A 23,247-nucleotide genomic window follows, 5' to 3' on the forward strand; every position below is an offset into this window, starting at 1 on the left:
TGGTAGTGTTTGTTAGACTGTCTTTGATTTTGATTAATATATAAAATTGTAATTATTTTAATAGCTTTATAATAATCGCTAAATATAAATTATAACTTAAAACTATTTTGTTACAATAATGAGATTCACCAGTGAGCACGTAAAATACTTAAAATGCACATAAAATTTTTAAAAATAACCTAACCTTCTCTTTCATTGTACAGAATATATTTACTCTTTTCTTTTGTGTTTGGATTTAGATCCATGAGATTCCTATTAGTGTATCGTAAACATCACAATGATAGTTTTGATTAGCATTTATTATAGACTTTGTTCTCCATAAGCCATAACCCAATTTGACCGAATCTTCCATCATCAAAAGACAAGAAATGCAACTAAGAATTGTAAAAAATAAAATTTTGAGTCCATTAAGTATATTACTATATAACATATATTCTATAACAGGTAAAGAGGTCACGATTACAGAAAATAAGAGGTGAAGGGATACATACTATATAACATTCTGAAAAATATACCCAAATCAGGACTTCTATAGAGTCTTTTATGAATTAATGATCTGTTTTGTTGTCGAAAGGCAGCATTCAATTTCTGGGCTGTTGAGGTTTTTTAGCATTCTCACACACTCCAGCTGTCTTTAGGAGAGTCCTCATCAAACAAAGCCAGGGTGGTGTGGCCTGGAGGGTTGTAGATGATGCCTTCCACCTCTCCGCCACCATTGGCCGTCTTCTGGAAGTGGATCTCCAGGTTGTCCTGCAGGTTATCTTTGTCCATGATGTCAGGGATGCCTGTCAGCAGCACTGTGCACGTGCACACTGAGTCACAGATCTGAAAGGGAGCAACAGTCAGTTTACATCATATACAACCCGGCATTAACCCTTGAAATTATTGTGACATACTCTATTCTTCTTACCTCCATTTGTGAAATCTCGCCATTGAGGAATGGAGTGACCTTCACCTTGTACTTCTTCTTACCAAAGTCTACCTCATGATCTTGTTTGTCGGAGAGACCTTTGGCAACTGAAGACAAATAGAAACAAACAGAATAAAAAAAAACACCTCAAGCATCTTGCACTGAGATGTGTCAGACTGAATGAATTTAGTTGACTCACTATTATCATCTACAAAGGTAATGACCACAGTGCCAGAGTCGTGCAGCATGTCTGTGTCCTCCACCTCGCCGCCTCCATTCCTTGTCCGAGAGAAATGGATGTCCAGTTTGTCTAGTACTCTCTCCTCAGGTTCTTCCTTTGGCAGGTTGGAGACTAGGATTCTGCGTGGGCACACCTGTGTTTCCATCTAACAGATGGAGAGAGAAACAGTGTTGTTTTAAATCATGTTAGTCCATAGGAACACAATGCAATCCAAAATATACAATCCATGATTGTAAACGGATGTCAGCTTGTCTCTATTACCTCAACATAGCTGGGTACCAGGAACTGAATGGGTTTAGCCTGCACTTTGATGGTACAGTCCCCAAATTGCACCAAATGATCCTTTAGGTTCAAGATTTTCTGAGCCACTAAGATGTAGTATCAGAAGAGATTTGAAGAGAAGTTAAAAAAAGCAATATGCTACAAGAAGCCCTGGTAGGCCTATGTGTTACAGTCATTTTAATGATACTGAAAAGTGTGAAAATCTATGGCAGTGGTTCATAACCCATGAGACCCACTAGGGGTCCTCAGCAAACTTACAATGGGGCCTCAAGATGACCTAAATCTAATTAAAACATAATATTTAAAACAATAATAATAAAAAAGATAATTGTCTTATTTTATTACAACCCCTCAACAACCTTTTTTCCTCTTTGAGGAACCGAGGTTTCTACAGAAAGAAGTTTTCTACTTGGAAAACCTGGATATATGAGGCAGCCTATTTTAAAACTGTGATTATGTATAAATTGATAAAATCTTAATAAGTGATGGGCATTTCTATAATGTCTAAACATTTTTCTGTCTATGCCAAGCTCTAAAATGTTTAATCAGGTAGAAATCCTGAGTGAAAAATATTTTAATAAATGTAGAATTTTTTTTTTTATATAAATTTAGATTATTTTTTCTATATTCTATACTTCATAAACAACTGGAAGAGTCATGTAAATGCACTGGTTAAAAAGAATGGGATGGCTGAAGACCAGTAACCTGTAGCACTAAGCCACTTTCAGTTTTAATCCAGGTAAGTTCTCATTTAGTTTGAGCAAGGTGAAGAAGGTGGACTGGTTTTGAGCAGGTTTCGTCACCATGGTAACTTACACTACATGGCTACCCTGCCCTGGAGCAGGTTTTATTCTGAGTTAGAGATCACAAACCCAAACTGGACCAATCAGCTGTGAGCAAAGTGACATATATCTGACGCAATAAAGCCACTCCTCCATCTCTAGCTTCAAATTAAAGCAGTTTAGAGTCAAAGAATTTTAGAGACAAAATTGCCAGACTTTTGCGGCAATGTATTTGTTATATTTATATTATATCAATTATAATTGTTTATAATTTATATAATATATGGGGCCGGGACTTTAACGCGTTAATTGAGATTAATTAATTACACAAAAAATAACGCGTTAATTAAGATTAATTAATTACACACAAAAATTTCCGCATTTTTAATAACTTATTTTTGCACCGCGGAACGTTTCTCACTGGATGAGTTTCGGCGGACCGATTATACTGGAGCACCAACTAGCGTTCATGACTTTAGACAACAACAAACCACAGTGAACATGAACGAAGAAGCAAGCGAGAGACCGCTTTGGTTGGCCCCTTGCAGTATGTTATGGCCTCTGAAGCAACAGAGAGATGTTTTCTAATAGTCAGGGTTCCCAATGTTCTGAATGTACTTGACAGTATTGTGTTCTACTTAAAAAAACAGTTTACAGAAGGTTCCAGCACCTATAAGCTACCTGAATTTCTGAAATGTACTATTTCTAAATTGTTTCTAAATATGCTATTGCTACACTTAATGGCAAAAATTGCACTGGTCTGCTAGACTTGGTTGAACACAAAAATAAACAATATTTTTGTTGCTTAAGCTTATGTATTCAGTCATTATTCAATGGTATACTATAAATCCATGTGAAAAAAAAATTACGTCTCACTGTTTCTCAGGTCAAATATTTATATGCGATTAAAATGCGATTAATTTCGATTAATTAATTACAAAGCCTCTAATTAATTAGATTAATTTTTTTAATCGAGTCCCGGCCCTAATAATATATTCATATCATTATTATATGAAGTGGCAATTAGTTTTAAGCTTTGCATTTAAATTAAATTAAATATACCGGTATATACATATATATATATATATATATATATATATATATATATATATACTGTATATAGAAAATATATTTAATATATCCAACTTTTAGAATTACTAAATTTATATGTTTTCCTTTTGTGTCCTGTATGAAATCAGTTGATTTATTTGCATAGTCATATATTTTCTTTCTGTTGCCTCCTCAAACTCTTGCTGCAGCAGCAGTATTTATTCCTGCCTTGTAAATGCCTTTAAATTCATTAGTGCAATTTTAATTACGACATCTCTTAATCTTCAGCAGAAAAAGTGAATTGCGCTAACTCTTGCGAGAAGTGAATCAAACTGACGCTTTGCTGACACTCTCCACATGTTGTGTGTGCTCGGCTGTTTGCTGCATGTGTCACATTTTCAGGAGTTAATCACAAACTCTGGATCAAACTCTGTGTTGACTGAGAACATATATATCGAGCTTTGTGAGCCTGCTGAACCAGGTTAGATTTGTTTGGTTTTGTCAACTCTAAACTTACTTCGAAACTCTGAGTTTGTTCATTTTGCTTCGTGCTACAGGCCACAGGTCCTAAAACTTAATAAAAATATATAATTTTTACATTTTAATTCAGTTATTTTAGTTACTATAAGTTACTTATTTAAAGAAACTGATATATTAAAATAAGTTAAGATGGGGACTTTGTTACACTTATATTCTGTTTTGTTCATGTTTTCATTGTGTTTTGGTTCTGTCTCCTTTGTTTTGCCATTTGACCTATAGTTTCTTGCTCTGTTTAATGACTCATTTCCTTCACCTGTTGTTTAGTTGATCGTCTCCTTTGTTTCAGTGTATTTAAGCCCTTCAGTTCTTTGAGTTCTTTGAACATTTAAGCAGTTATGTTGTTTCTTATTGTTATGATGTTAGTTTGGATCATTACATACCATCCTCTTCCTCAAAGGTGATCAGTGCTGTGCCGCCCTCCATTGGATAAACTATGTGGGGGTTCACATCAAAACTCACAGCATGCGCTCCCTCTTTTGTACTTCCTCGAAACACAACCCTCCTCTCAGGCACCGCTGTAGAGATCTGTGGAGTCAGTGTGGAGCCTTGTTAATCTCACAGTTGATAATGTGTCAAAATTAAGCATTGAAATTAAGCAAGTTCAAATTTATATGAATATATGGGAAACTATATAAAAAAGTTTAGATTATTATTAAAAAAGTATTTCAACATATACTATACTGATATAGAGTCGAGCCACACAGCTAAGACAAGCATGAACATATTTATTTTGACTCTGTAAACCTCAGTTTGCTTTTTCAGACTTGTGTTTCTTTGGTCCAGGTTATGCAATTCCTCCTTCACTTTCAGGATCTCTGCCTGCAGCTTGGCGTTCTCGTCCTGTACAGCTCTGCACTTCTCCTGCACACAGGGACCAATTACAACAGATTTTTTTTTAAGTCTATAGATTAGGGGATAAAACGAGTATCTGTATTTTTATTTATACATACCTTCTCTTTCTGAATTATCATAGTACGTTTCTTTTTTTCATCCTCAATTGATGCTTTCCTCTCCTCAGAACGTTTTTTAAATTGCTTGGCAAAGTTGTTGTTGTTATCTATGCCATCTCTCAGTATTTTTTGATCGGCCAACAGTGCTTCATGCTGTTTCTGGACAGATGAGAGGACAAAAGGATTAATGGTTTGTATTCTGGTTGACAAGTATACCGGTTTAGGAGCCACTCACACACCTTGTATTTGTTGATCTCCCTCAGTACTTGGTCCAGACTTACCAAAGACTCACCATCCATAAGACTGAAATCCTAAGTGGTCAGACAAAATGACAAACAGGGTCATTGTACTGAATAGAGAATCAAATGCAAAAAAGTCTTTGCCAGAACACTTCCTTTACCTCAGTAGACATTTCTACCTACGCAAGAACCTGTGAACAGACAACACTGTAGACAGAAATAAAACATGTCTTTACAACCAATGTGAAAACCTTTAAGAGCAGTTTTTCATCAACTATTGGACATTTCATTCGCCTAAACTGAGCTAGTTAATAAACGAAAGCCTATTAAGAACTTTAGTTAAACATGACAGCATTGTTGACGTCGCAAAAAGTTGCTTTAAACACTTTATTAGAGCCAGCAGACACGTTTTTGTTTTGATTACTATTTGTTTTGTAAAATGTTGAGGAAAATGTTGACATTAAACACTTTCACTTGTCATATAGCCTAGGCTACGTTGCGTCTGTCGCAACTGTTTTTTTTAACAATAAACCACTTTAACAACAAACCATAAAGCGACTTCTGTGACTATGACTTTCAGTAGGAACCACTGTATACTTTTTTGTTTGGTCATGATCATTTATTTTCCATATATTTCTAAATAAACAGAAGAGACAAATACATACCGTGACGAAGCAACCCGTAGATAAGGCAGTTTCGCTTTCGTTTCAGAAATGATGGGATATACTTGCTATATATATACGTTCACAATGGTGGCGTTGATAGTAGCCTAAGGTACAGTTTCTTTAACACACACACACACGCTGCGACATTACATAGGCTAGACGTAATGGTTTTTATACTGTACATATTGTATTTTCTAACCTACTCCTCACACAAAACTTTCTGCTATTTTAGATTTTTTTTTAAAAAAAAATGATCATTCTGTATGATAATGATTCATATGCTTATTTCCTCATTGGGACCAAATGCCCCCACGATTGATGTATTTTGTAATTTAGATTACAGACATGGCCATTTTGCTCTGTCCACATGCAGTCCTCTTCCCTGCAGCAAGTCTCTGTTCGTGCAGGTGATCGGGACTCTGGGCATCTTCTGGTCTTTTTCGGAGTCAGTAAGGTCTGTCTTTAGTTATGCTTATAACTGAGCCCTAAATTGCCTGCCGCCTGTAAAGTCTAAGTGTCTTAATGACTGTTCAACAGGTGCATGGGCAATACTTGTAGGCCTACTTATATTTTGATTGTTCTTTAATACAGTATCTCTGAGAAAGGCACGTTTCTTTTTTGTCTTTTGTTTTTACTATGGGGCGCCAAAATACGAATAGGCTATTTGTGTTTTCTACCCGACTGTAGGCTATCCAAAACGTTGTTTCAGCAATATGGTCAGGTAGTGCCAGGTTTCCTTTTTTCATATTCAAAAATGTATCAAAAGCTTTTTGACATCTCATACAGTTTTCATATAGTAATGGTCAGAAGACGTTTTTATTCAAAGTGACTTGCTGTAATAACACCAGCTTTTCTTTTCTTTTCTTTTAATTAAAAATTTTCATTTATTATTATTATTTTTTTTTTTTTCTGAAGAAAAGGATTCCATTTGCATTTCCAAGGAATCCAGCACGGATGACACGCCTCGTATTTACGCACAGTTACATTATCCAAAGGCTGTCCTCTAATGTAGGCGGAGTTTGAGAGAACTCTATATTTAAGAGGCAAACATCTATTATTTCCAGCACCGTGCGAGAACGTTGCAGGGTACACGGTAGGTCTTGTATTTCCATAATTGGTTTCAGACGCCCTTTGTGCATTTTCAAACAGCATGGTAGTTATGTGCAAAAGTGCTTTGCTCATTGTGTTTCATTTTTACGCGTCACTCGTTGCTAAAGAAGATGCTTTCCTATAATGAACTAACTCACTTTTATGTAGAACATTTAATGTTAATAAACTGTAAAAGACAATTAAATGGAATGATGAATTTAATAAATTAATTTCTCTATTATTTTAAAACTTAACTCTGTTGACAGATTGGTAACTTGGACCCCACGGATCCACGGACTGGTCATTCACCTTCAACCGTTTACAAATCCACCTGTTCATTTAACATTTAAGAGTAAGCTGAATTAAAGTGCATCCTCTCTCTCTCTTTCTTTTACTTCAGAGAAGGTTTACTGTTTCTGAAATTAATTAATTTGAGCATTATTCTCAGTTGGAAATAGCAACAAAAATTAATCAGTGACTAAAAGTACCACATTCACAGTTCCACCTTTTTGTGCAATAGAAGCTTAGGTGGTAAAACCAGTCTATCAGTCACAATGTGGCTTGGCATTCATAAGAAAACAGCACACTTTTAATTGACTGGTGTCCTTGGTGTGCCCTCAGTCAGAAATAAGAAAATAAGTACACTCACCAACATTTCTTTTGCTGACTTTGAACCATTGTTTCTCAAACATTTATACACCTGAGTTTCAGTTATTGTTTCTGTGGTCAGCGTAGTTTCTCTGGTAAGCTTTTGCTTCAGATTACTAGATGTGAAAGAGGAAGTGGTAAACAAATTAAAATTATATACTTGCACTGTTATAGCTCAACAAAAGAGGAGACAGTGATTTATACATCTGAAAACGTTTGTTAAATTGTGACCTTGCAACTGAGACGTGAAGGTCTGATGGGTTACAGTATTCCAAATTAATGAAAGTTTGTATTTGCACTTTCTGCTCAAACACATCAGACACTTTTCACATTTCAAATCTGTTACATTTAACATTTTAACTCTCTCTCGTTCCATCCAGATGTTGAAAGTGACATTAGGCCTCGCTCTGGTGACTCTGGTTGCTTGCTCGCAGTGTCCCAACGATGAAGTCTGTGAGGCAGGCCAGACATGCTGCCAGGATCCCACCGGAGAGTTCAGTTGCTGCCCATTCCATCACGTGAGCAACTAAACTAGTGACAGATACATAAATATAGTTTCATTTCAGAGTATAAGTGCCAGGTACTCTTCTATAAATATAATAAAGATTGTAGAAAGTAGATCAGACAAGACAAGAGAAGGTAAATTGTACACTGATATGGAAGACTGTGTTCTGCGGTCACTTTTATGCTCTGTCAGATATTCCTCAATAGCACCCTTTTTTTTTAGACACATTCACACTGTCAGCTCATGTAATAAGGGTTATGATAAGGCTCTTGTATAGTATCAACATGCAAATTGCTCTTTGATGACTTTGCTATTCAAAGAGCTCAAAGAAATGAAGCTGTATTCAGGAGGTTGTGTGTCAAATGTCCAGCTTCAGTATTGCTCAATCAATAGTTTACAGTATGTTTGTGTGAATGATCAGCTCACACGTGTGTATAATTATTTGTGTGTGTAGGGAGAGTGTTGTGAGGACCACCTGCACTGCTGTCCTGAAGGCATGCTGTGCAGTGTTGTGGACTCCACGTGTATAAATGCCACACAAACACTGCCATTTGTGGAGAGGATCCCGGCTAAACGGACCGACCTTCCCAAAGTGAGAAATTATAAGTCTAAATAATAGTACTCGAAGTTGTTTGTTATGTTATAAAGAGATGGTTTACCCAAAAATGAAAATTCTGTAATCATTTACCCACCCTTCATTTTGTTCCAAACCTGAAAGAAGATATTTTGAAGAATGTTGGTAACCAAACCAACGTGGTAGCCATTGAGTATTTTTTTTCCATACTATGGAAAATGGGGATGAGTAAATGATGACAGAATTTTTATTTTTGGGTGAATTGTCCCTTTAACAATCCTTGTTCCTCAGTCGTTCAGAATGATTCCCTCATTACCTGCAAGTGAAGATGACATCACCTGTCCTGATGGCTCCTTCTGTCCTGCTGAGTTCTCCTGTCTGCTGATGGCTTCATCATATGGGTGTTGTCCCGTAGCACAGGTAACTCACATTATGACAGGAATATGGGCCCAAACCACCAGCTTCTTGTCCATGACATGATGTATTGAATGGGATCTCACCTGGTCACAAAAGAAGAGTGGTACTGCTAAAACATAGAACCTTAGAGATATATTATTTTCTATACTTTTTTTGTTATAAAAATATATGTTCTTCTCTTTTTCAGGGCCTTGTGTGCTCAGATGGGAAGCACTGCTGCCCAAAAGACCATGAATGCAGTGCAGACAGCAGTTTGTGTGTCAAACTAAAAGGTATGGAAGAGACTGAAGGAATGAAGGTGGACTAGAGACTTTCATGATTAAATCATCCTTTATTTAAAGGAGATCCCATATAAATTTATTACGGGTTTACAGTAGTAAGATTAACTGTATTCATTAGGATAGGTTATAAATGTAGTTCATGGTGTTGTCCTGTGATTGTTCTTAGAACCAGTCGAGACTGTTCTTTGTGGAAATGGGACCTCAGAGTGTCCCGTGGGCACCACATGTTGTGAGACAGAAGATGGTCAGTGGGCATGCTGCCCCATGCCAAAGGTAGCGGCACAGTTCATATGCAGTAATATGTGCAGAGACATGCAGACACAGTTCTTAGTTCAGAAAATGAAGCTGTGTTTTTTCACAGTCGGAGAAACATATTTAAATCAATATGCATTTCTGAAACTGAATTTATTCTATATTTTTAATATTTATCCATTTATTAAAATATAATATGTATATATATTGATCAAATTAAGGAATCCTTGATGAATAAAATTATTAATTTCTTCACTTGCATTCCTCTCGCTGTCATTTGTGTTTTCTGTAGGCTGTATGTTGTGATGATAAAATCCACTGTTGTCCAGAGGGCAGTGTCTGTGATGTTGTAGGCTCTAAATGCATGTCCACCAATCAGGAGCTGCCAATGTGGGCCAAGTTCCCTGCTCGTCTTAGAGCTGAATGGGAAGATCACAAACGTAGGCTATTGTCCGAGAGAGTTATTAATTTTCTGATAACCTCCACTGATAAAATTTAGCATTTTCCTTTCTTTGTCCTTATTCTTCAAAAGCTACAGAAATGAGGTCTGAAGCTGAACTCACTACAACCAGACAAAACACTACTGCTGGCATCCAAATGACTACACTGGCTGGTGCACTCCCAGAGAGTATGTGCAAATTTGTACATGGCAATACATAAGTTTTTTATGTGTACATAAAGAATAACACTTCTCAAATGGTTTCTGTTATTGCCTTCTGTACATTCAGCCTCTGATGTTCCCTGCAATGACACTGTGGCCTGTCCAGATGGAAACACATGCTGTAAGACTAAAGGAGAATGGGGCTGCTGTCCTCTGCCACAGGTAAGTCACCCTCTGACAATAACCAACCCTGATGCAGAGTTGTGTTTTGAGTTAAGTTAAAGGTAAATGTTAATTTTCTCTGTAGGCTGTGTGTTGTGATGACTTTATCCACTGCTGTCCTCATGGTTCGACATGTAACGTTGCTACCGGGTCTTGTGACGAATCTTCAGGCTCTAAGCCCTGGTTCGAGAAGCTGCCCGTCAAACCAATCAGCAGTCAGAATGTGACTGTTACACAAGGTAGTTCAAAGCACTGAATCCAGTGCACTCAGACACAGAATAATACCATTTTTTTTGTTCTTAAACTGGTTTGCTGTTTTCTCGTGTTTTTTTTTCAGTGCATTCAAATGTTTCCTGTGATGACACCAAATCCTGTCCAGATGGAAACACATGCTGTAAGACTCAAGAAGGAGGATGGGGCTGCTGTCCTCTGCCACAGGTAAATCACCCTCTGACAATAACCAATCCTTATGTAGAGTTGTGTTTTGAGTTAAGTTAAAAGTGTACGTTCATTTTCTCTGTAGGCCGTGTGTTGTGACGACTTTATCCACTGCTGTCCTCATGGTACGACATGTAACGTTGCTGCCGGGTCTTGTGACGAATCTTCAGGCTCTACACCTTGGCTAGAGAAGGTGCCTGCTCTCCCTAGAGCAGGTCAAAGGTCACCTGGGAACGTGAACTGTGACTCTAGCCATGTTTGTCCTGACTCCAACACTTGCTGTAAGAACATCGATGGAGACTGGAGCTGCTGTCCTTTGCCTGAGGTACAGTATATCTAATCTTGCATGAGTAACCAAATGAGAAAATACACACTGCGCTTAAAACTTTGAATTTTATTACTCTTGGTGATATCCCTTAGTCCCTCTTTCACAATGATGTACTTCAAGTGCTTAGCAACATTTTCTTGAGTAACCAAACTGTGTAAGACCCATTTTCAGAGAATTACCTTGTGGCTTGAAAATTTGGGGTCGGTATGATTTTTTATTGGCTTTAAAAGAAGTCTCTTTTACTCACTAAGGATGCCTTTATTTGATCAAAAATAAGTAAAACAGTACTATTGTGAAATATTAATACAATTTTAAATAACTGTTTATTTTATTTTATTCTGATATACTTTAAAATGTAATTTATTCCTGTGATGGCAAAGCTGAATTTTCCAGTCGTCAGCATCACATGATCCTTCAGAAATCATTTATTTTTTTATTTACTTTTTATTTACTTAAGAAACATGTGTGCTACTTTATATTTTTCTGGAAACCATGATACATTTTTTAAAGGATCGTTTGATTAATAAAGTCCAAAAAACAAACAAACAAACAAACAAAACACCACTTTTGGTCAATTTAATGCATCCTTGCTGAATAGAATTTAATTTCTTTAAAAAAAATTACCCCAAACTTTTAAAGAGTAGTGTATGTAATTAAGTAAATTTTTTTCCTTAAACACACACAACTTTTTTTAAACATAAACCTCATTACCTTTATTTGATTTATTAAAAACTCAATAAATAAAAAAGAAGCTTTAAGATTTATATTGCTACAGGTATCCTGTTTAAGGATGTTTAAATATTTAAATGGAAAAACAAGACCCAAAAAATACCAAAATAAAAATGAATTTGGCAACCAAAAGGCACTTAATTACTTTTAGACTAGTTTTATCACATACTAATAGTGCATATGTTATTAGAGATAATTAATAAAAACTAAAAAAAAGAACTAAAGGTCAGGTTGTTCTGTCTGCAGGCTGTGTGTTGTAAGGATAGGTTCCACTGCTGTCCACACGGCACCATTTGTGACTTTGTAACACTCACCTGCAATAGCAACACCACATCTGTACCTATGTCAGACATAATCCCGCCCTCAACTAAGGAGGAGCCGAAACAGCATGAGGAGGTGAAAGAGAGAGTGGGGAAGTACAATAGCAGGGTTCTGTGTGATGCACAAATGTCCTGTCCTGATCACACTACTTGCTGTCTTATTGCACAAACCAACAAATGGGGCTGTTGCCCTCTGCCTAATGTGAGTGTGACTCAGTTATACAAGTAATATAACACAGAGATGTTTATTTGTGATAAACATCTTTGAAATTCTCATGCAACCCATGCTCGGCAGGTTGCAGGTTGAACTGCCTATTTTTCTGGTTTTCTCATCATGATATTGCATCTATTATAAATTGTTTTGATGAGTGTATATATAGTTCCAGGTACTTGCTTGTGAGTGTAACACAAATGCACAGTCCTCACTGACTCGAAAATAGATACAAAGTACAATACCGTTTAAAAACTTTGTGGTCAGGTTCTTTTTTTTTAAATAAATTAATACTTTTATTCAGCAAGGATGCTGTTCTTTTGAACATTCTTATATCTAAAAACACAAAAACGACAAAATAAACAAAATTTCAGCTTGAATCTTTTTCTCTTTCTTTCTCAGGCTGTGTGTTGCACAGATGGTGCACACTGCTGTCCAGCTAACTATAAGTGTGATGTGACCAAGGTGTCTTGCATCAAGGGTGATGTGGTGATCCCCTGGTACAATAAAATTTCTGCTCAAAGCACACCAGCTCCAAGCTTGGATCTTGGTGCTGTTGAGTGCGACGAGCAGTCGAGTTGCCCTGCAGATTCAACCTGCTGTTATCTATCCACGGGAGAATGGGGCTGCTGCCCTCTTCCTGAGGTAAGAATATGTGTATGTGGACTGGCTACAGAAAATCTATTCACGTTTAATATATTTAATACACCTCTTATATGCAATAGGCTGTTTGCTGCCCAGACCAGCAGCACTGCTGTCCCAAAGGCTACAGGTGTGATCTGCGTAGACGCTCCTGCATTAAAACCACCTGGCTGCATGTGGAAATAGTCCCACTTGCCCACATTGGTGGCCAAACACTACAGTCGAGTGTCTCAGAAAAGGACATTCAGTGTGGAGGTGGATATAGTTGCAAAGACAGTGAGACCTGTTGCCCAACCTCCCAGACCACCTGGGGCTGTTGCCCATCTCCAAAGGTAATGCATTAAACCTTAAAACAATACTTCACCCAAAAATGAAACATTTGTTCTCAGTTACTCAACTTTATGTCATACTTGAGAAGATAAAAATACTTATTTTCAGAGAATACATCTGGAATTAAGTTCCAAGAGGCCAATAGTTATTTTTGTATTATTTTAAGCATAAACATAGCAATACATAAAATAAAAATGCCCATGTAGTAAAAAAAAATTGACTCTAAAAAACTCATTAACGTAAGCAGTTTTGCTTCTCAAGTGTTTTTAAGGATGTTTAAATATTTACTGGAAAACAAGAATAAAAACATTTTTGCAACCAAAAGGCAAGCACTTAAGGTAAAGTATTAAACTTTAAATGGATAGAAAGGAAAAAACATCAAAAAACACAAGGTGTTATCATTTACTCACATCCATGTTGTTTCAAAGTTTCTTTCAGCTGTGGAACACAAAAGAAGATTTTTGTGTGTGTGTGTGTGTGTGTGTCTGTGTTTGTGTGTGTGTGTGTGTGTGTGTCTGTATTTTTTTACCCATACAATAAAAACCATTGAGGTCCAATGTTGTTCTGAACACCAATGACTTTCTATATTCGCACACAAACAGTGAAAACATTCTTTAGAATATCTTTTTTAACCGTACATGTTTGGAACAACATGAGGGTGAGTAAATGATGATCACTCAGAATTTACATTTCTGAGTGAACTATCACTTTAAATCTTACATGTAACGCTATATCCTCAGAGTTAAAATTCATGGTATTGGTTTAAAGATGTTCCAGTGCATAATAGCTGTAGCAAAGACTGAATTTCCTTTGAATATATTAATGGAAATGGCCACACTGTCTTGTGATCTCAGTCCTATTGACTTTTCTGTAAATTCAAATGGCAGTCAAATTGTAAATGTTTATCTTAGTCAAGTTCAAGTCAAGTTTTTGTCCTTGTACTTTCTCTTACTCCTCTCTCTCCTGTGTTATTGCTCTCTCTGAAGGCGGAGTGCTGTGATGATATGAAACACTGCTGCCCTGCTGGATACAAATGTGGCGAGGGTGGAGTTTGTACTTCAGCTTTAGGCTTTAACTGGAACAGCTGGAACAACTGGAGGGTGTTCTTCTCCAAAAAGAAACGAGCTAGTACTCTGTAAAAAAAACACAACAAAAAAACACCAGGGTTGTTCCCACTCAGTGGCGTAAATGGCCAACACTCCCTAAGTTGTCAGATTTTTAAAAATGTTACATTTATCAAAGCACTAATCAGAAACAGTCAGACATTTTATTTGCAGGAGGTTTATTAGGGCTGAATGTGATGGTTAATATCTGTTCCCATTGTCTACACTGAGCAATTTTACACTGTACATTTACACTACTGTCCATTTTAAGAATGGGTCATTATAATTGTACACTTTTCATAATTTTTGATGGTTTCCAGTGTTTTGGTTACCGTTCAGTTTATCTGAAGAATAATTTGACTATGGAATGATAAAAAGATGAAACATATTGAAGCATAGATGGCCTCTAGTGGCTGGATTTAAATCACACGTCTGTCATTTTAAGTTGCCATGTACAAATATCACAGGCCTCTTTGGTTTACAGGTTACATTTTTTCAGACTTGACATCACGTGATCTTGTGTCTTGTGATTATGACCGCATTGCCCTGGACAAGGAAACATGTTAAACTGGTCTCTTCAGATAACAAACATCACCTTTTCTGTGTAACTTCCTTATTGCAGCTCTTTACCATTAGTTGTGTAATTGTTTTATTGATTTAAGTGCTGGTTTTTAACAGTTATATTGATTGAGCGTTGTGAAAGATAACTAAATTATTTCTTGAGGAAAAATGTGACCAATCTGAAACCTTGACAGCTCTAAAAAAATAAATAAAAGAGGGATAAACGAAAATTGTCTGTCTTTTGAACCTTCTTTTCACTTTCAAATTCATTTAAATTCAAATGTATTAAATTAATTTCAAATTTATATAGATTACAATTGTTAAAAAAGTTACTTATTTATTTTACATTTTATAAAAATATATAATTACAAACGGGCACGCAGAAAATGATAGGTGTTAATTAATTGTGTATATAAGAAAGTAGAAATTTTAGGATTGTGACTTATGAACCAATTTTTCACAATTTATTTAATGTTTCACATCACCTTTTGCAAGTAATGTAATTTTCTAAAGTAAAAATATTACATTTAGTCTTTCGTGTGTGTAATATGTCTGTAAAATAGCTCGTAGGCCATAACTTGCTGGGGAAAGAAAGAAAGAAAGAAAGAAAGAAAGAAAGAAAGAGCACCCTAAGCATATTTGTTTGTCTCGCCTATAGATTGTAAAAAAGATGGACGACGCGTCTCCACTTCCCAAAACATCCTCTTAAAAAATCGTTTTAATAAGCAGAACAACAATTACATTGTTAAAGGTGCTGTATGTAGGATTGACACCGAGTGGTTGATCTAGGTATTGCAGTCCAAATTCAAAATATTGGAGAGGGTTTTTTTCAACAACCGGCCCCTCCTCCTCAGACCTGACACAGGTTGCCAGATTGACGACACCAACAGGAACGAGCGCACTTGACGATGAATGAAATAAAATACGCTGTGTTTTCCTCCAACTGGCAACCCGGGTGCCGACATACAATTGGATAAACTGACAGTGGGCGAGTTTCACAAACCAAAACAAACACTGACATTCAGCCAGGAACGCACATTTTCAAAGGAGAACAACTAACTGTAGCATTGTTTTTCAGATAAACAAGTATGTTAACTTAGCATAAAAAATTATTTGAAGTGTAATTTGATTGTTTATGTGTAGTTTGTCTCAGGTCCGATTACATTACAAAGTGAGGGCTTCACTTTTTAGAACACACTTGGTCTCACCTGGTTAGAGACAAGACCAGTGAACCAGAAAACGAGGTTGATATATATATTATATTATATATATATATATATATATATATATATATATATATATATATATATATATAATATTTTTATTTATTTTTACATAGTAAGAAAGAACCCGGAAAATACAGAAATGGGGTTTAAAAAAACTTGAACGACAGCCACAGGCAGAGGGCAGCAAAGCACAGATAACAGACCAAAGAACCCTTCAACTGTTGCTGCAGTTGGGATCTACCAAATTAAACATGGGGTGCGTTTCCCAAAGGCAATTCAATGGAACTTGCAACCATAGTTCTCTAACAATGCTTTTGAGAAACGTACCCCTGGTCGATGGTGCTAATAAAAATCTCTGCTGGGACAGAACAGTCCAAGGGTGTGTTTCTCACGCAGTCCAACCCACTGACACTTAGGGCGTAACAATAAAACAAACACAGAGAGAATGGCAAGAAGCGTAAATATGTACAAAAACGCTCAACAAACTGTAAAGCCGTCGATTTCACTGTGCGTTTCTCTGACGTCATTACGCACGAACGTAACATCCTGCCCACACATTGGTTGATACATAGAACATATTGATAGAACGCACGTTTGTTGATACTGTGGTGCGTTGGTTCCAATTACATCCAGATCTTAGTCGTTTCGATTACGTTGCAATGTTTTCTGAAGACGTAACTGTTACACTGCGCTGCACCTGCTAAAGCGGCGGCTGCGTATACTCTGAATTCACGTTAAAACAATTGCGCGTCAATTAAGTCGGTCGAGGTTGTTTTCAGTAAAAGGACAGCCAGGCTGTCTACCTCAGCTACCAATCACATGTCGACGGAGGATCTGTCCACTTCCGACAGCGAAGCTGCCTTCGCGGGAGCCGGGGAGCGCTGGGCGCCCGTGGGAGCCGTGGCCAACCCGGAGGATGAGCAGTGGAAGCGGGGCACGCAGGCTGGCTCTGTGTCGTCCGGCGATGCAGACCTGGCATCCAGGCTGAGGAAGCTGGAGGATGAGCAGGAGCAGCTGAACTCGTCGCTCCTCGCGTTAACGTCTCACTTCGCTCAAGTGCAGTTTCGGCTGAAACAGATCGTTCACGCGCAGAGCGACGAGAAAGAGAGGATGCTGCTGGAGCTGGAGGAGTTTGCCTTCAAAGGATGCCCTCATGTTATAGGCTGCAGGGCACAGGACGCTCAGATGCTGGAAAACGCTGTGAGTTTCATTGTTTTCTGTCGTAGTGATATCTACCCTGCAGGGGATAATAATAATAATTATTAAAAAAGAAAAAACATAGCAAACCAACCCAACATCTCCCAATAACCAGCTGGCAATCCAGTTAAATACCAGCCTGGCCACACTGAGGTCCAGCTAAACCAGCAGAAGTTAGCTTGGTCAAGATGGAACCAGCTAAGACCTCAAGATCTCAAATATGACTCAAAAAAGTGCTTGTAGAAGAATGCCATGAAACCGTTTCAAATACATGTAAGGGCTTTTCAATCTTTTAGACACCACGGGCCCTAAATATGATCATCCTTGTGTGGGACCCCATCCTAAAATTTAAAGACATTTACATATAATCTCTTGTATAAAGACCCAAATTACACTGTGGACAAATTATTATTATAAAAGTTATTATTTGGTAAAAAAAATTTTTTATATTAAGTTACTTTATATATATTTTTTCTACTCGTTATAGTACTGTACTGTTATATTTATTATTATTTTTTATCTATTTTAATCTAGTTTTTAGTTATTTATTTATTGTAATCTTATTTTTTAATTATAAATTTTCACATTTTTACACAGTTTTTTTCTGAACTTTTCCGTGGACCCCAGTTTGAAAACTATCGATCTACAGTGTCATCTGTGTTATTTTGTTTTCAATAGGCCTGCTTCAATAGTTCCTGTAACAATATGCACCTGTGACACCCACTCATAATAACACAAACCCCCTTTCATTCACACATGATCAGCCTATACAATATCCTCGTGATGCCCTCAGGAATCAGCATTCAGTTTGTCTGCATCCCATTTGTTGAAAGCCATGTTTTTGTGTAATTTAAGTAACTAATCAACACCCTCTTAAAAATAATCAACAAAGTATAGTGATAAAAATTACAGTAAACACTATACAAGGAACATCTGAAAGTCACTCTTTCCCTGTATTTCTTCCTGCTGGAGTATCTTGTTACTGCCATTAAAATGCATTCCTTTCCTCTTATTTTCTCCTCTGCACTCTTTGCTTGAAGGATGAATTGGTGAGTACTATGAACATGACCCTTGTTGTGCAGTGTTTCTTTAAACCTCAGTCTTTACTTTAAGTATTCCTGATATGATTGAGTTCATATTTGATTTGGTTTTGTTCGGTCTCTTTATATATATATATATATATATATATATATATATATATATTAGTTACATTTGTGATCCCCAGAGACTGTTAAATATAAAATCTTTACAAGATTATAGTCAAACTATAACCATGTTGTGTGTATAGCAATGTCTATTCTGAATTGCTTTGCATTTCTGGATAAGCAAAGCTAAACCAAATGAAGCAAACTAATTAAAAGCTCATTATCCTTCATCAGAGCATATGCAAATATGTTCAGCTAGCTACAGTGTAAACATCGAAGACATTTTAAGTTTGGCTTCAGGTATTTAAAGTTTGTTTGATTGTCTGTGCTTTTATAATTTGCAGAGTGAAAGAGAGAAGAGGGAACGCTTGGAAGCTCAGAGAAAGAAGCAGAAGGAGCTGATTCTCCAGCTGAAGACTCAACTTGACGACCTGGAGCGCTTCGCCTACCAGGAGGGCAGCTATGACTCACTGCCTCAGTCTGTGGTCATGGAGAGACAGAGGGTACATCTGATGATACACTCCCATGCTGTTGACATCATTCTGAAAGTCATTTAAAGATGTAATGGTCTAAGTAATTTCCCTTAAAACCATTGTTGGGGCATTTTATGTAGTGTCTGTCCACCTCAATACTGTAGGTGATCATTGATGAGCTGATTAAGAAGCTTGATGTGAATCTGAATGAAGACATTGGGAACCTCACTCCAGAGGAGCTGCGACAGAGAGTGGACGCCGCTATAGCTCAGATAGTCAACCCGGCTCGAGTCAAAGAGCAGCTGGTTGAGCAGCTCAAGACCCAAATCAGAGACCTGGAGATGTTCATCAACTTCATACAGGGTGAGGAGGTCTGCTTATGGGTCAATGATGTGATGCTCCTTTTTGTCATATTTATTAGAATATACACTAAAAGTTTGGATTCTTTTAGATTGTTTAAAAAAAAAAAAAAGAATTTTATGCTCACCAAGGCCGCATTTTATTACAGTAATAAACAGGAAAATAACACTGTTAATGTGCATTAATTATGGAGCACATTCAGTTTCAGCTCTCATTCAGCTCTACAGCAGATAATAGTGGCATTATCCAGCTTAATTCAGATTCAATGTTGAATCAATTCAGTTTGATTACGATGACAGTGTTGCAAAGTTCATCAATTATGAAACGTCTCAGCTGTTTGTGTTCTTATTTGATAGCGTCTGTACAGTCAGATCAGTAATATTTTCTGAATATTAATTCACATGATCCTTCAGAAATCATTCTTAAATGCTGATTTGGTGCTCTGCAAACATGTATTATTATTGAAAGGATTATTATTATTATTATGCTTTTATATTTTTTTGTGGAAACCGATGAATTTAATTTCAGGATTCTTTATTAAATAGTGAGTTTTTTGATTAATTTAATGTATCTTTGCTGAATAAAAGTGTTAGTATAATATAAAAAATGTAACCCCAAACTTTTGAACAGAAGTGGTTATCATTGAGCTTTATGCCACTATATGCAGAGCCCACTGTACTGGTTTCCTTTGCATAATATCTCATCTGTCACCTTTGGGTTTGATGTGCCTATGTGGAGCAACATAAATAGTTTTAGATTACCATCCTGATCTTGCTCATCTCAGATGAAGTGGGGAACCCTCTGTTAAATGATGGTGTGAAGAGCCAACAGGCCCATGCTGCCGGACCAAACACTGGAGCCACTGGAGGGATGAAGCGAGGTAATTATACTTCACTTCATAATACCTTTTTTATTGGATTTTACAGCTAAATCCCTTCTCTCTGTCCAAAGTGGATCCCGAACAGGCCCAGAGGATGCGGGAAACCGGGCTTCAGCTGATCCAGAAAGCCTTAGCGGTGCTGCAGATCTTTGCACTGAGTCAGTTCGGTTGCACCGCGGGCCACATGCCCCAGAACATGTGGTCTCAGGGTGGTGAGGCTCAAGATTACGGCCCCCTGCTGCAGAAACTCGAAGGAGCCGTGGAGCGCGTACGTCTGCAAGCTTCCTGCCAGCAGCCCAACTCTCAGGAGGAGCACGTGGTCAGCTACTCTGCCTGCCTGTCGCCTGGAGGACCTCGGGACGAACTCACCGCTTCTGTGCGTAAAGAACTGGCCTTGGCACTCCGGGACCTGCTGGCCCATGGACTGTACTCTCCTTCCCAGGGTATGAGCCTGGTCCTTGCCCCCATTTCCTGCTTGCTGCCCTTCAGCTCTTCTCCCCAGACCCTGCATCCCTGGGAACTTTTCGTCAAGTACTATCATTCCAAAAACGGCCAGGCGTTTGTGGAATCGCCCGCTCGGCAGCTCTCTCAATCCTTCAGTTTGCCCGTAGGGGGCGGTCCTGTGACGGTCACTCCCAAGCAGTCTCTGTTATGGGCCATCCATACAGTTCTCAAAGAGCATGGACGATTCAAGCGTAGCGCGGACTCTGAGTTTAAGGCCTTAGTGTGCATGGCCCTCAATGAGCAGAGGCTTGTGTCCTGGGTCAACCTGCTGTGTAAGTCTGGGACGCTCATCCACTCACACTACCAGCCCTGGAGCTACATGGCCCAAACGGGCTTTGAAGGTGCCCTGCGCATCCTGGGTCACCTCAGCCATCTCAAATTCAGCCTTCCTGTAGATTTAGCTGTCAGGCAGCTTAAAAATATCAAAGATGCTTTCTAAACAAAAGAAATATATGGGAATTTTGGCAGGTTGAGGCAAAAAAGGAAACTCTGCCAACCCTCATAATCTCAAAAACTATGATAAAAAACACTAATTACAATAAAACACTAATATATAGCTTAACACAAGTTTAAGTCAAATTAAAAGATACTCCCAAATCAACAAGTCCACCAGAATTTAAAAATTGGAAATGAAGCAACTCATGCACTTTCTTGAGACTCTATGTTGCTGTTGGGTCTTGTCCTTAAACTGAAGAGGATGATGATGAAGGCAGGTTTTAAAATGCTGCATTGGTCACAACTAAAAGGAAATGTGCTCAGTTTAGTGACCCTGAGCGTGTTCCTGCCTCCACATAACCTTTAAGGGGATTTGTCATGTTGAGCTTTTACCAAAATCAACCACTAAAAAAATGATTCATTACTTGAAATCTTTTCAAGGGCCATTGCATATGTTTGAGATGCACTACTTGTAGTTACAAAACAGTGGCATAATAGTTTAATTGCATTGTTTGTTATAAACCTATGTAGCCAAGTGCACTCATTTCTGAGCTTGTACTACATTATTGTACAGTGGTTCCCAGACCAATCAAAAGATGTTTTTAAATTAAGACATTATTAAGGGTCATTACATTTCAAACACTGGGATATAGTGCATATCATGTCTGGGTCTTTGCTGCTCTGTGTGTTTGTATCGCTTTCTGAGGAGACCATGTATGCTGGTGAGACCTCACTTAGGTCAATCAACACACTCAGGTCATTCTGAACAAACAAAGACATGCTCATTGGTGTTTGTAAAACCACTTCTCTACTCTAACTCCTTTCCACAGCCGGTTAACACCTTAAAAATGATTGTAGAAAACTGCATCTTGTGGTAGTGCTGCTCATCCGCTGCTACAGAAGGAAATGCACAGCAAGTGAATTGAATTAAATGTGGTCATTCAGCACATTTGCTGAATATGAGTCTGATATGCTGTGCTGAATTATGTATGGCCTGTCATGCTATGCCAGCGTTCAGAGGCTCTGCTTGAATACCTGCTATTTCCGTCTCGTCAATCCTTGTTTACTGCTCTGAAATATTGATTGTACAATCCTTGAAGTTGTATCCTGCTACTGCACCCGTTCTGAATCCAGATTTCTCATTCCTTAAACCACCCTGAATACTGATTTACTGAAACCTTCATCCAGTAAGAAGGGGCTGTTTGTTACCACATCATGGAAACGGATTCGGCATTCAGTGCATTAAATGTATTTGTTTTTCCCCCACTTGCTTTTTTTCTTTTATATTAATATATCAGCCTGAATACATGCTTGGTGTATTTTGATGTACGTTTGTTTGTTTTGTCTTATCGTATCTATTTAAGAAATTATTATTATCTTTGTACCTCTTCTTTCAGAAGACTTAACTGAAGACTTTCAGTTATTTCAGTAGTGATTTCAAATCAGTGTCAATAACTTTCCTTTTTATAAAATTTGTGCCATCATTTTTGGATGTAATGATGGTCTCACTTGATTTCATGGATTAAATGTACTGGATGGTCTATGAATCTGATGCAGTCACATTTTCTCACTTCTCATCAACTCTTTTTTTTTTTTTTTTTTAAACAGTGTAATTTAATTAATATATTGCTGTTTTACAGAATAGTTGTAATCATTATAGTAATAGTTGTACGTTTTATATAATCTCATCATTTTAGTCAGAATTTAACTGAGAAATGTCTTCTATCAAATTTAATTCCATTTCAGTTTTTGAATTTCTGAAAACTGTAGAACTGTAAATGGAATGTAAACTTAAGGAATTAGAATTTCAAGAAATTCCAATTTCAGTTCTGAATTTGAATTGAGCTAGCACGATGTATAACTCTAAATTGAGTTTAAAATTAAGTAGCTATTATTAAAATTGAATAAAATTACAAGAAATTCACAAAAGTACATAGTAGCATACAGGTGTATTTTTTTTAAACAATTTAAACAAGCCCATACACTTTATCATACACCTGAGGTATTTTCAGAATCAAATAATTACAGTAAAACAATTCAGTTTATACAATAATTAAAGTTTTCTGAAAATATGTTGATGGGCATTTTATGGTGCATTGAGAAACACTTTTGTTATG

At 37.3% G+C, this 23,247-nt stretch overlaps 3 protein-coding genes across 7 annotated transcripts; 2 read left to right on the plus strand and 1 right to left on the minus strand.

The window, feature by feature from the left end:
- Nucleotides 1–281: 281 nt before the first annotated feature.
- On the minus strand, nt 282–5,754 carry LOC109066980 (interferon-induced 35 kDa protein homolog). The gene is made up of 10 exons (XM_042725318.1): nt 5,660–5,754; nt 5,156–5,201; nt 4,995–5,066; nt 4,756–4,914; nt 4,550–4,666; nt 4,186–4,330; nt 1,413–1,519; nt 1,110–1,296; nt 911–1,017; nt 282–825 (listed from the first exon to the last, which is right to left on the minus strand). Exons 2-10 carry the CDS (start codon nt 5,165–5,167, stop codon nt 616–618), a joined length of 1,116 nt encoding a protein of 371 aa, XP_042581252.1. The 5' UTR covers nt 5,168–5,201; nt 5,660–5,754; the 3' UTR covers nt 282–615.
- A 257-nt stretch (nt 5,755–6,011) lies between these two features.
- LOC109064429 (progranulin-like) lies at nt 6,012–15,140 on the plus strand. Of its 4 annotated transcripts, none has more exons than XM_042725259.1 (17): nt 6,012–6,113; nt 7,015–7,100; nt 7,777–7,914; nt 8,356–8,493; nt 8,767–8,895; nt 9,080–9,164; nt 9,340–9,446; nt 9,718–9,865; nt 9,958–10,053; nt 10,154–10,248; nt 10,334–10,487; nt 10,586–10,686; nt 10,772–11,011; nt 11,990–12,265; nt 12,677–12,919; nt 13,000–13,248; nt 14,233–15,140. In XM_042725259.1, the coding sequence occupies exons 3-17, from the start codon at nt 7,777–7,779 to the stop codon at nt 14,383–14,385; spliced, it is 2,352 nt and encodes a 783-aa protein (XP_042581193.1). In that variant the 5' UTR covers nt 6,012–6,113; nt 7,015–7,100; the 3' UTR covers nt 14,386–15,140. The 4 variants fall into 4 exon arrangements, with proteins under 4 accessions (XP_042581193.1, XP_042581202.1, XP_042581187.1 ...); XM_042725253.1 differs by lacking the exon at nt 6,012–6,113 and adding an exon at nt 6,410–6,752; XM_042725275.1 differs by lacking the exons at nt 6,012–6,113; nt 11,990–12,265 and adding an exon at nt 6,567–6,752.
- A 1,534-nt stretch (nt 15,141–16,674) lies between these two features.
- Nucleotides 16,675–22,671, plus strand: LOC109046700 (RUN domain-containing protein 1-like). 2 transcript variants are annotated; one of them, XM_042725333.1, is made up of 7 exons: nt 16,675–17,336; nt 18,374–18,382; nt 18,823–18,981; nt 19,116–19,314; nt 20,096–20,191; nt 20,263–21,148; nt 21,211–22,671. In XM_042725333.1, the coding sequence occupies exons 1-6, from the start codon at nt 16,956–16,958 to the stop codon at nt 21,132–21,134; spliced, it is 1,716 nt and encodes a 571-aa protein (XP_042581267.1). In that variant the 5' UTR covers nt 16,675–16,955; the 3' UTR covers nt 21,135–21,148; nt 21,211–22,671. The 2 variants fall into 2 exon arrangements, with proteins under 2 accessions (XP_042581267.1, XP_042581272.1); XM_042725338.1 differs by lacking the exon at nt 18,374–18,382 and having other exon boundaries at nt 16,676–17,336.
- The last annotated feature ends 576 nt before the right edge of the window (nt 22,672–23,247 follow it).

The sequence above is a fragment of the Cyprinus carpio genome, chromosome A3, assembly GCF_018340385.1.
Source record: "Cyprinus carpio isolate SPL01 chromosome A3, ASM1834038v1, whole genome shotgun sequence".
In the NCBI taxonomy this organism is placed as follows: domain Eukaryota; kingdom Metazoa; phylum Chordata; class Actinopteri; order Cypriniformes; family Cyprinidae; genus Cyprinus; species Cyprinus carpio.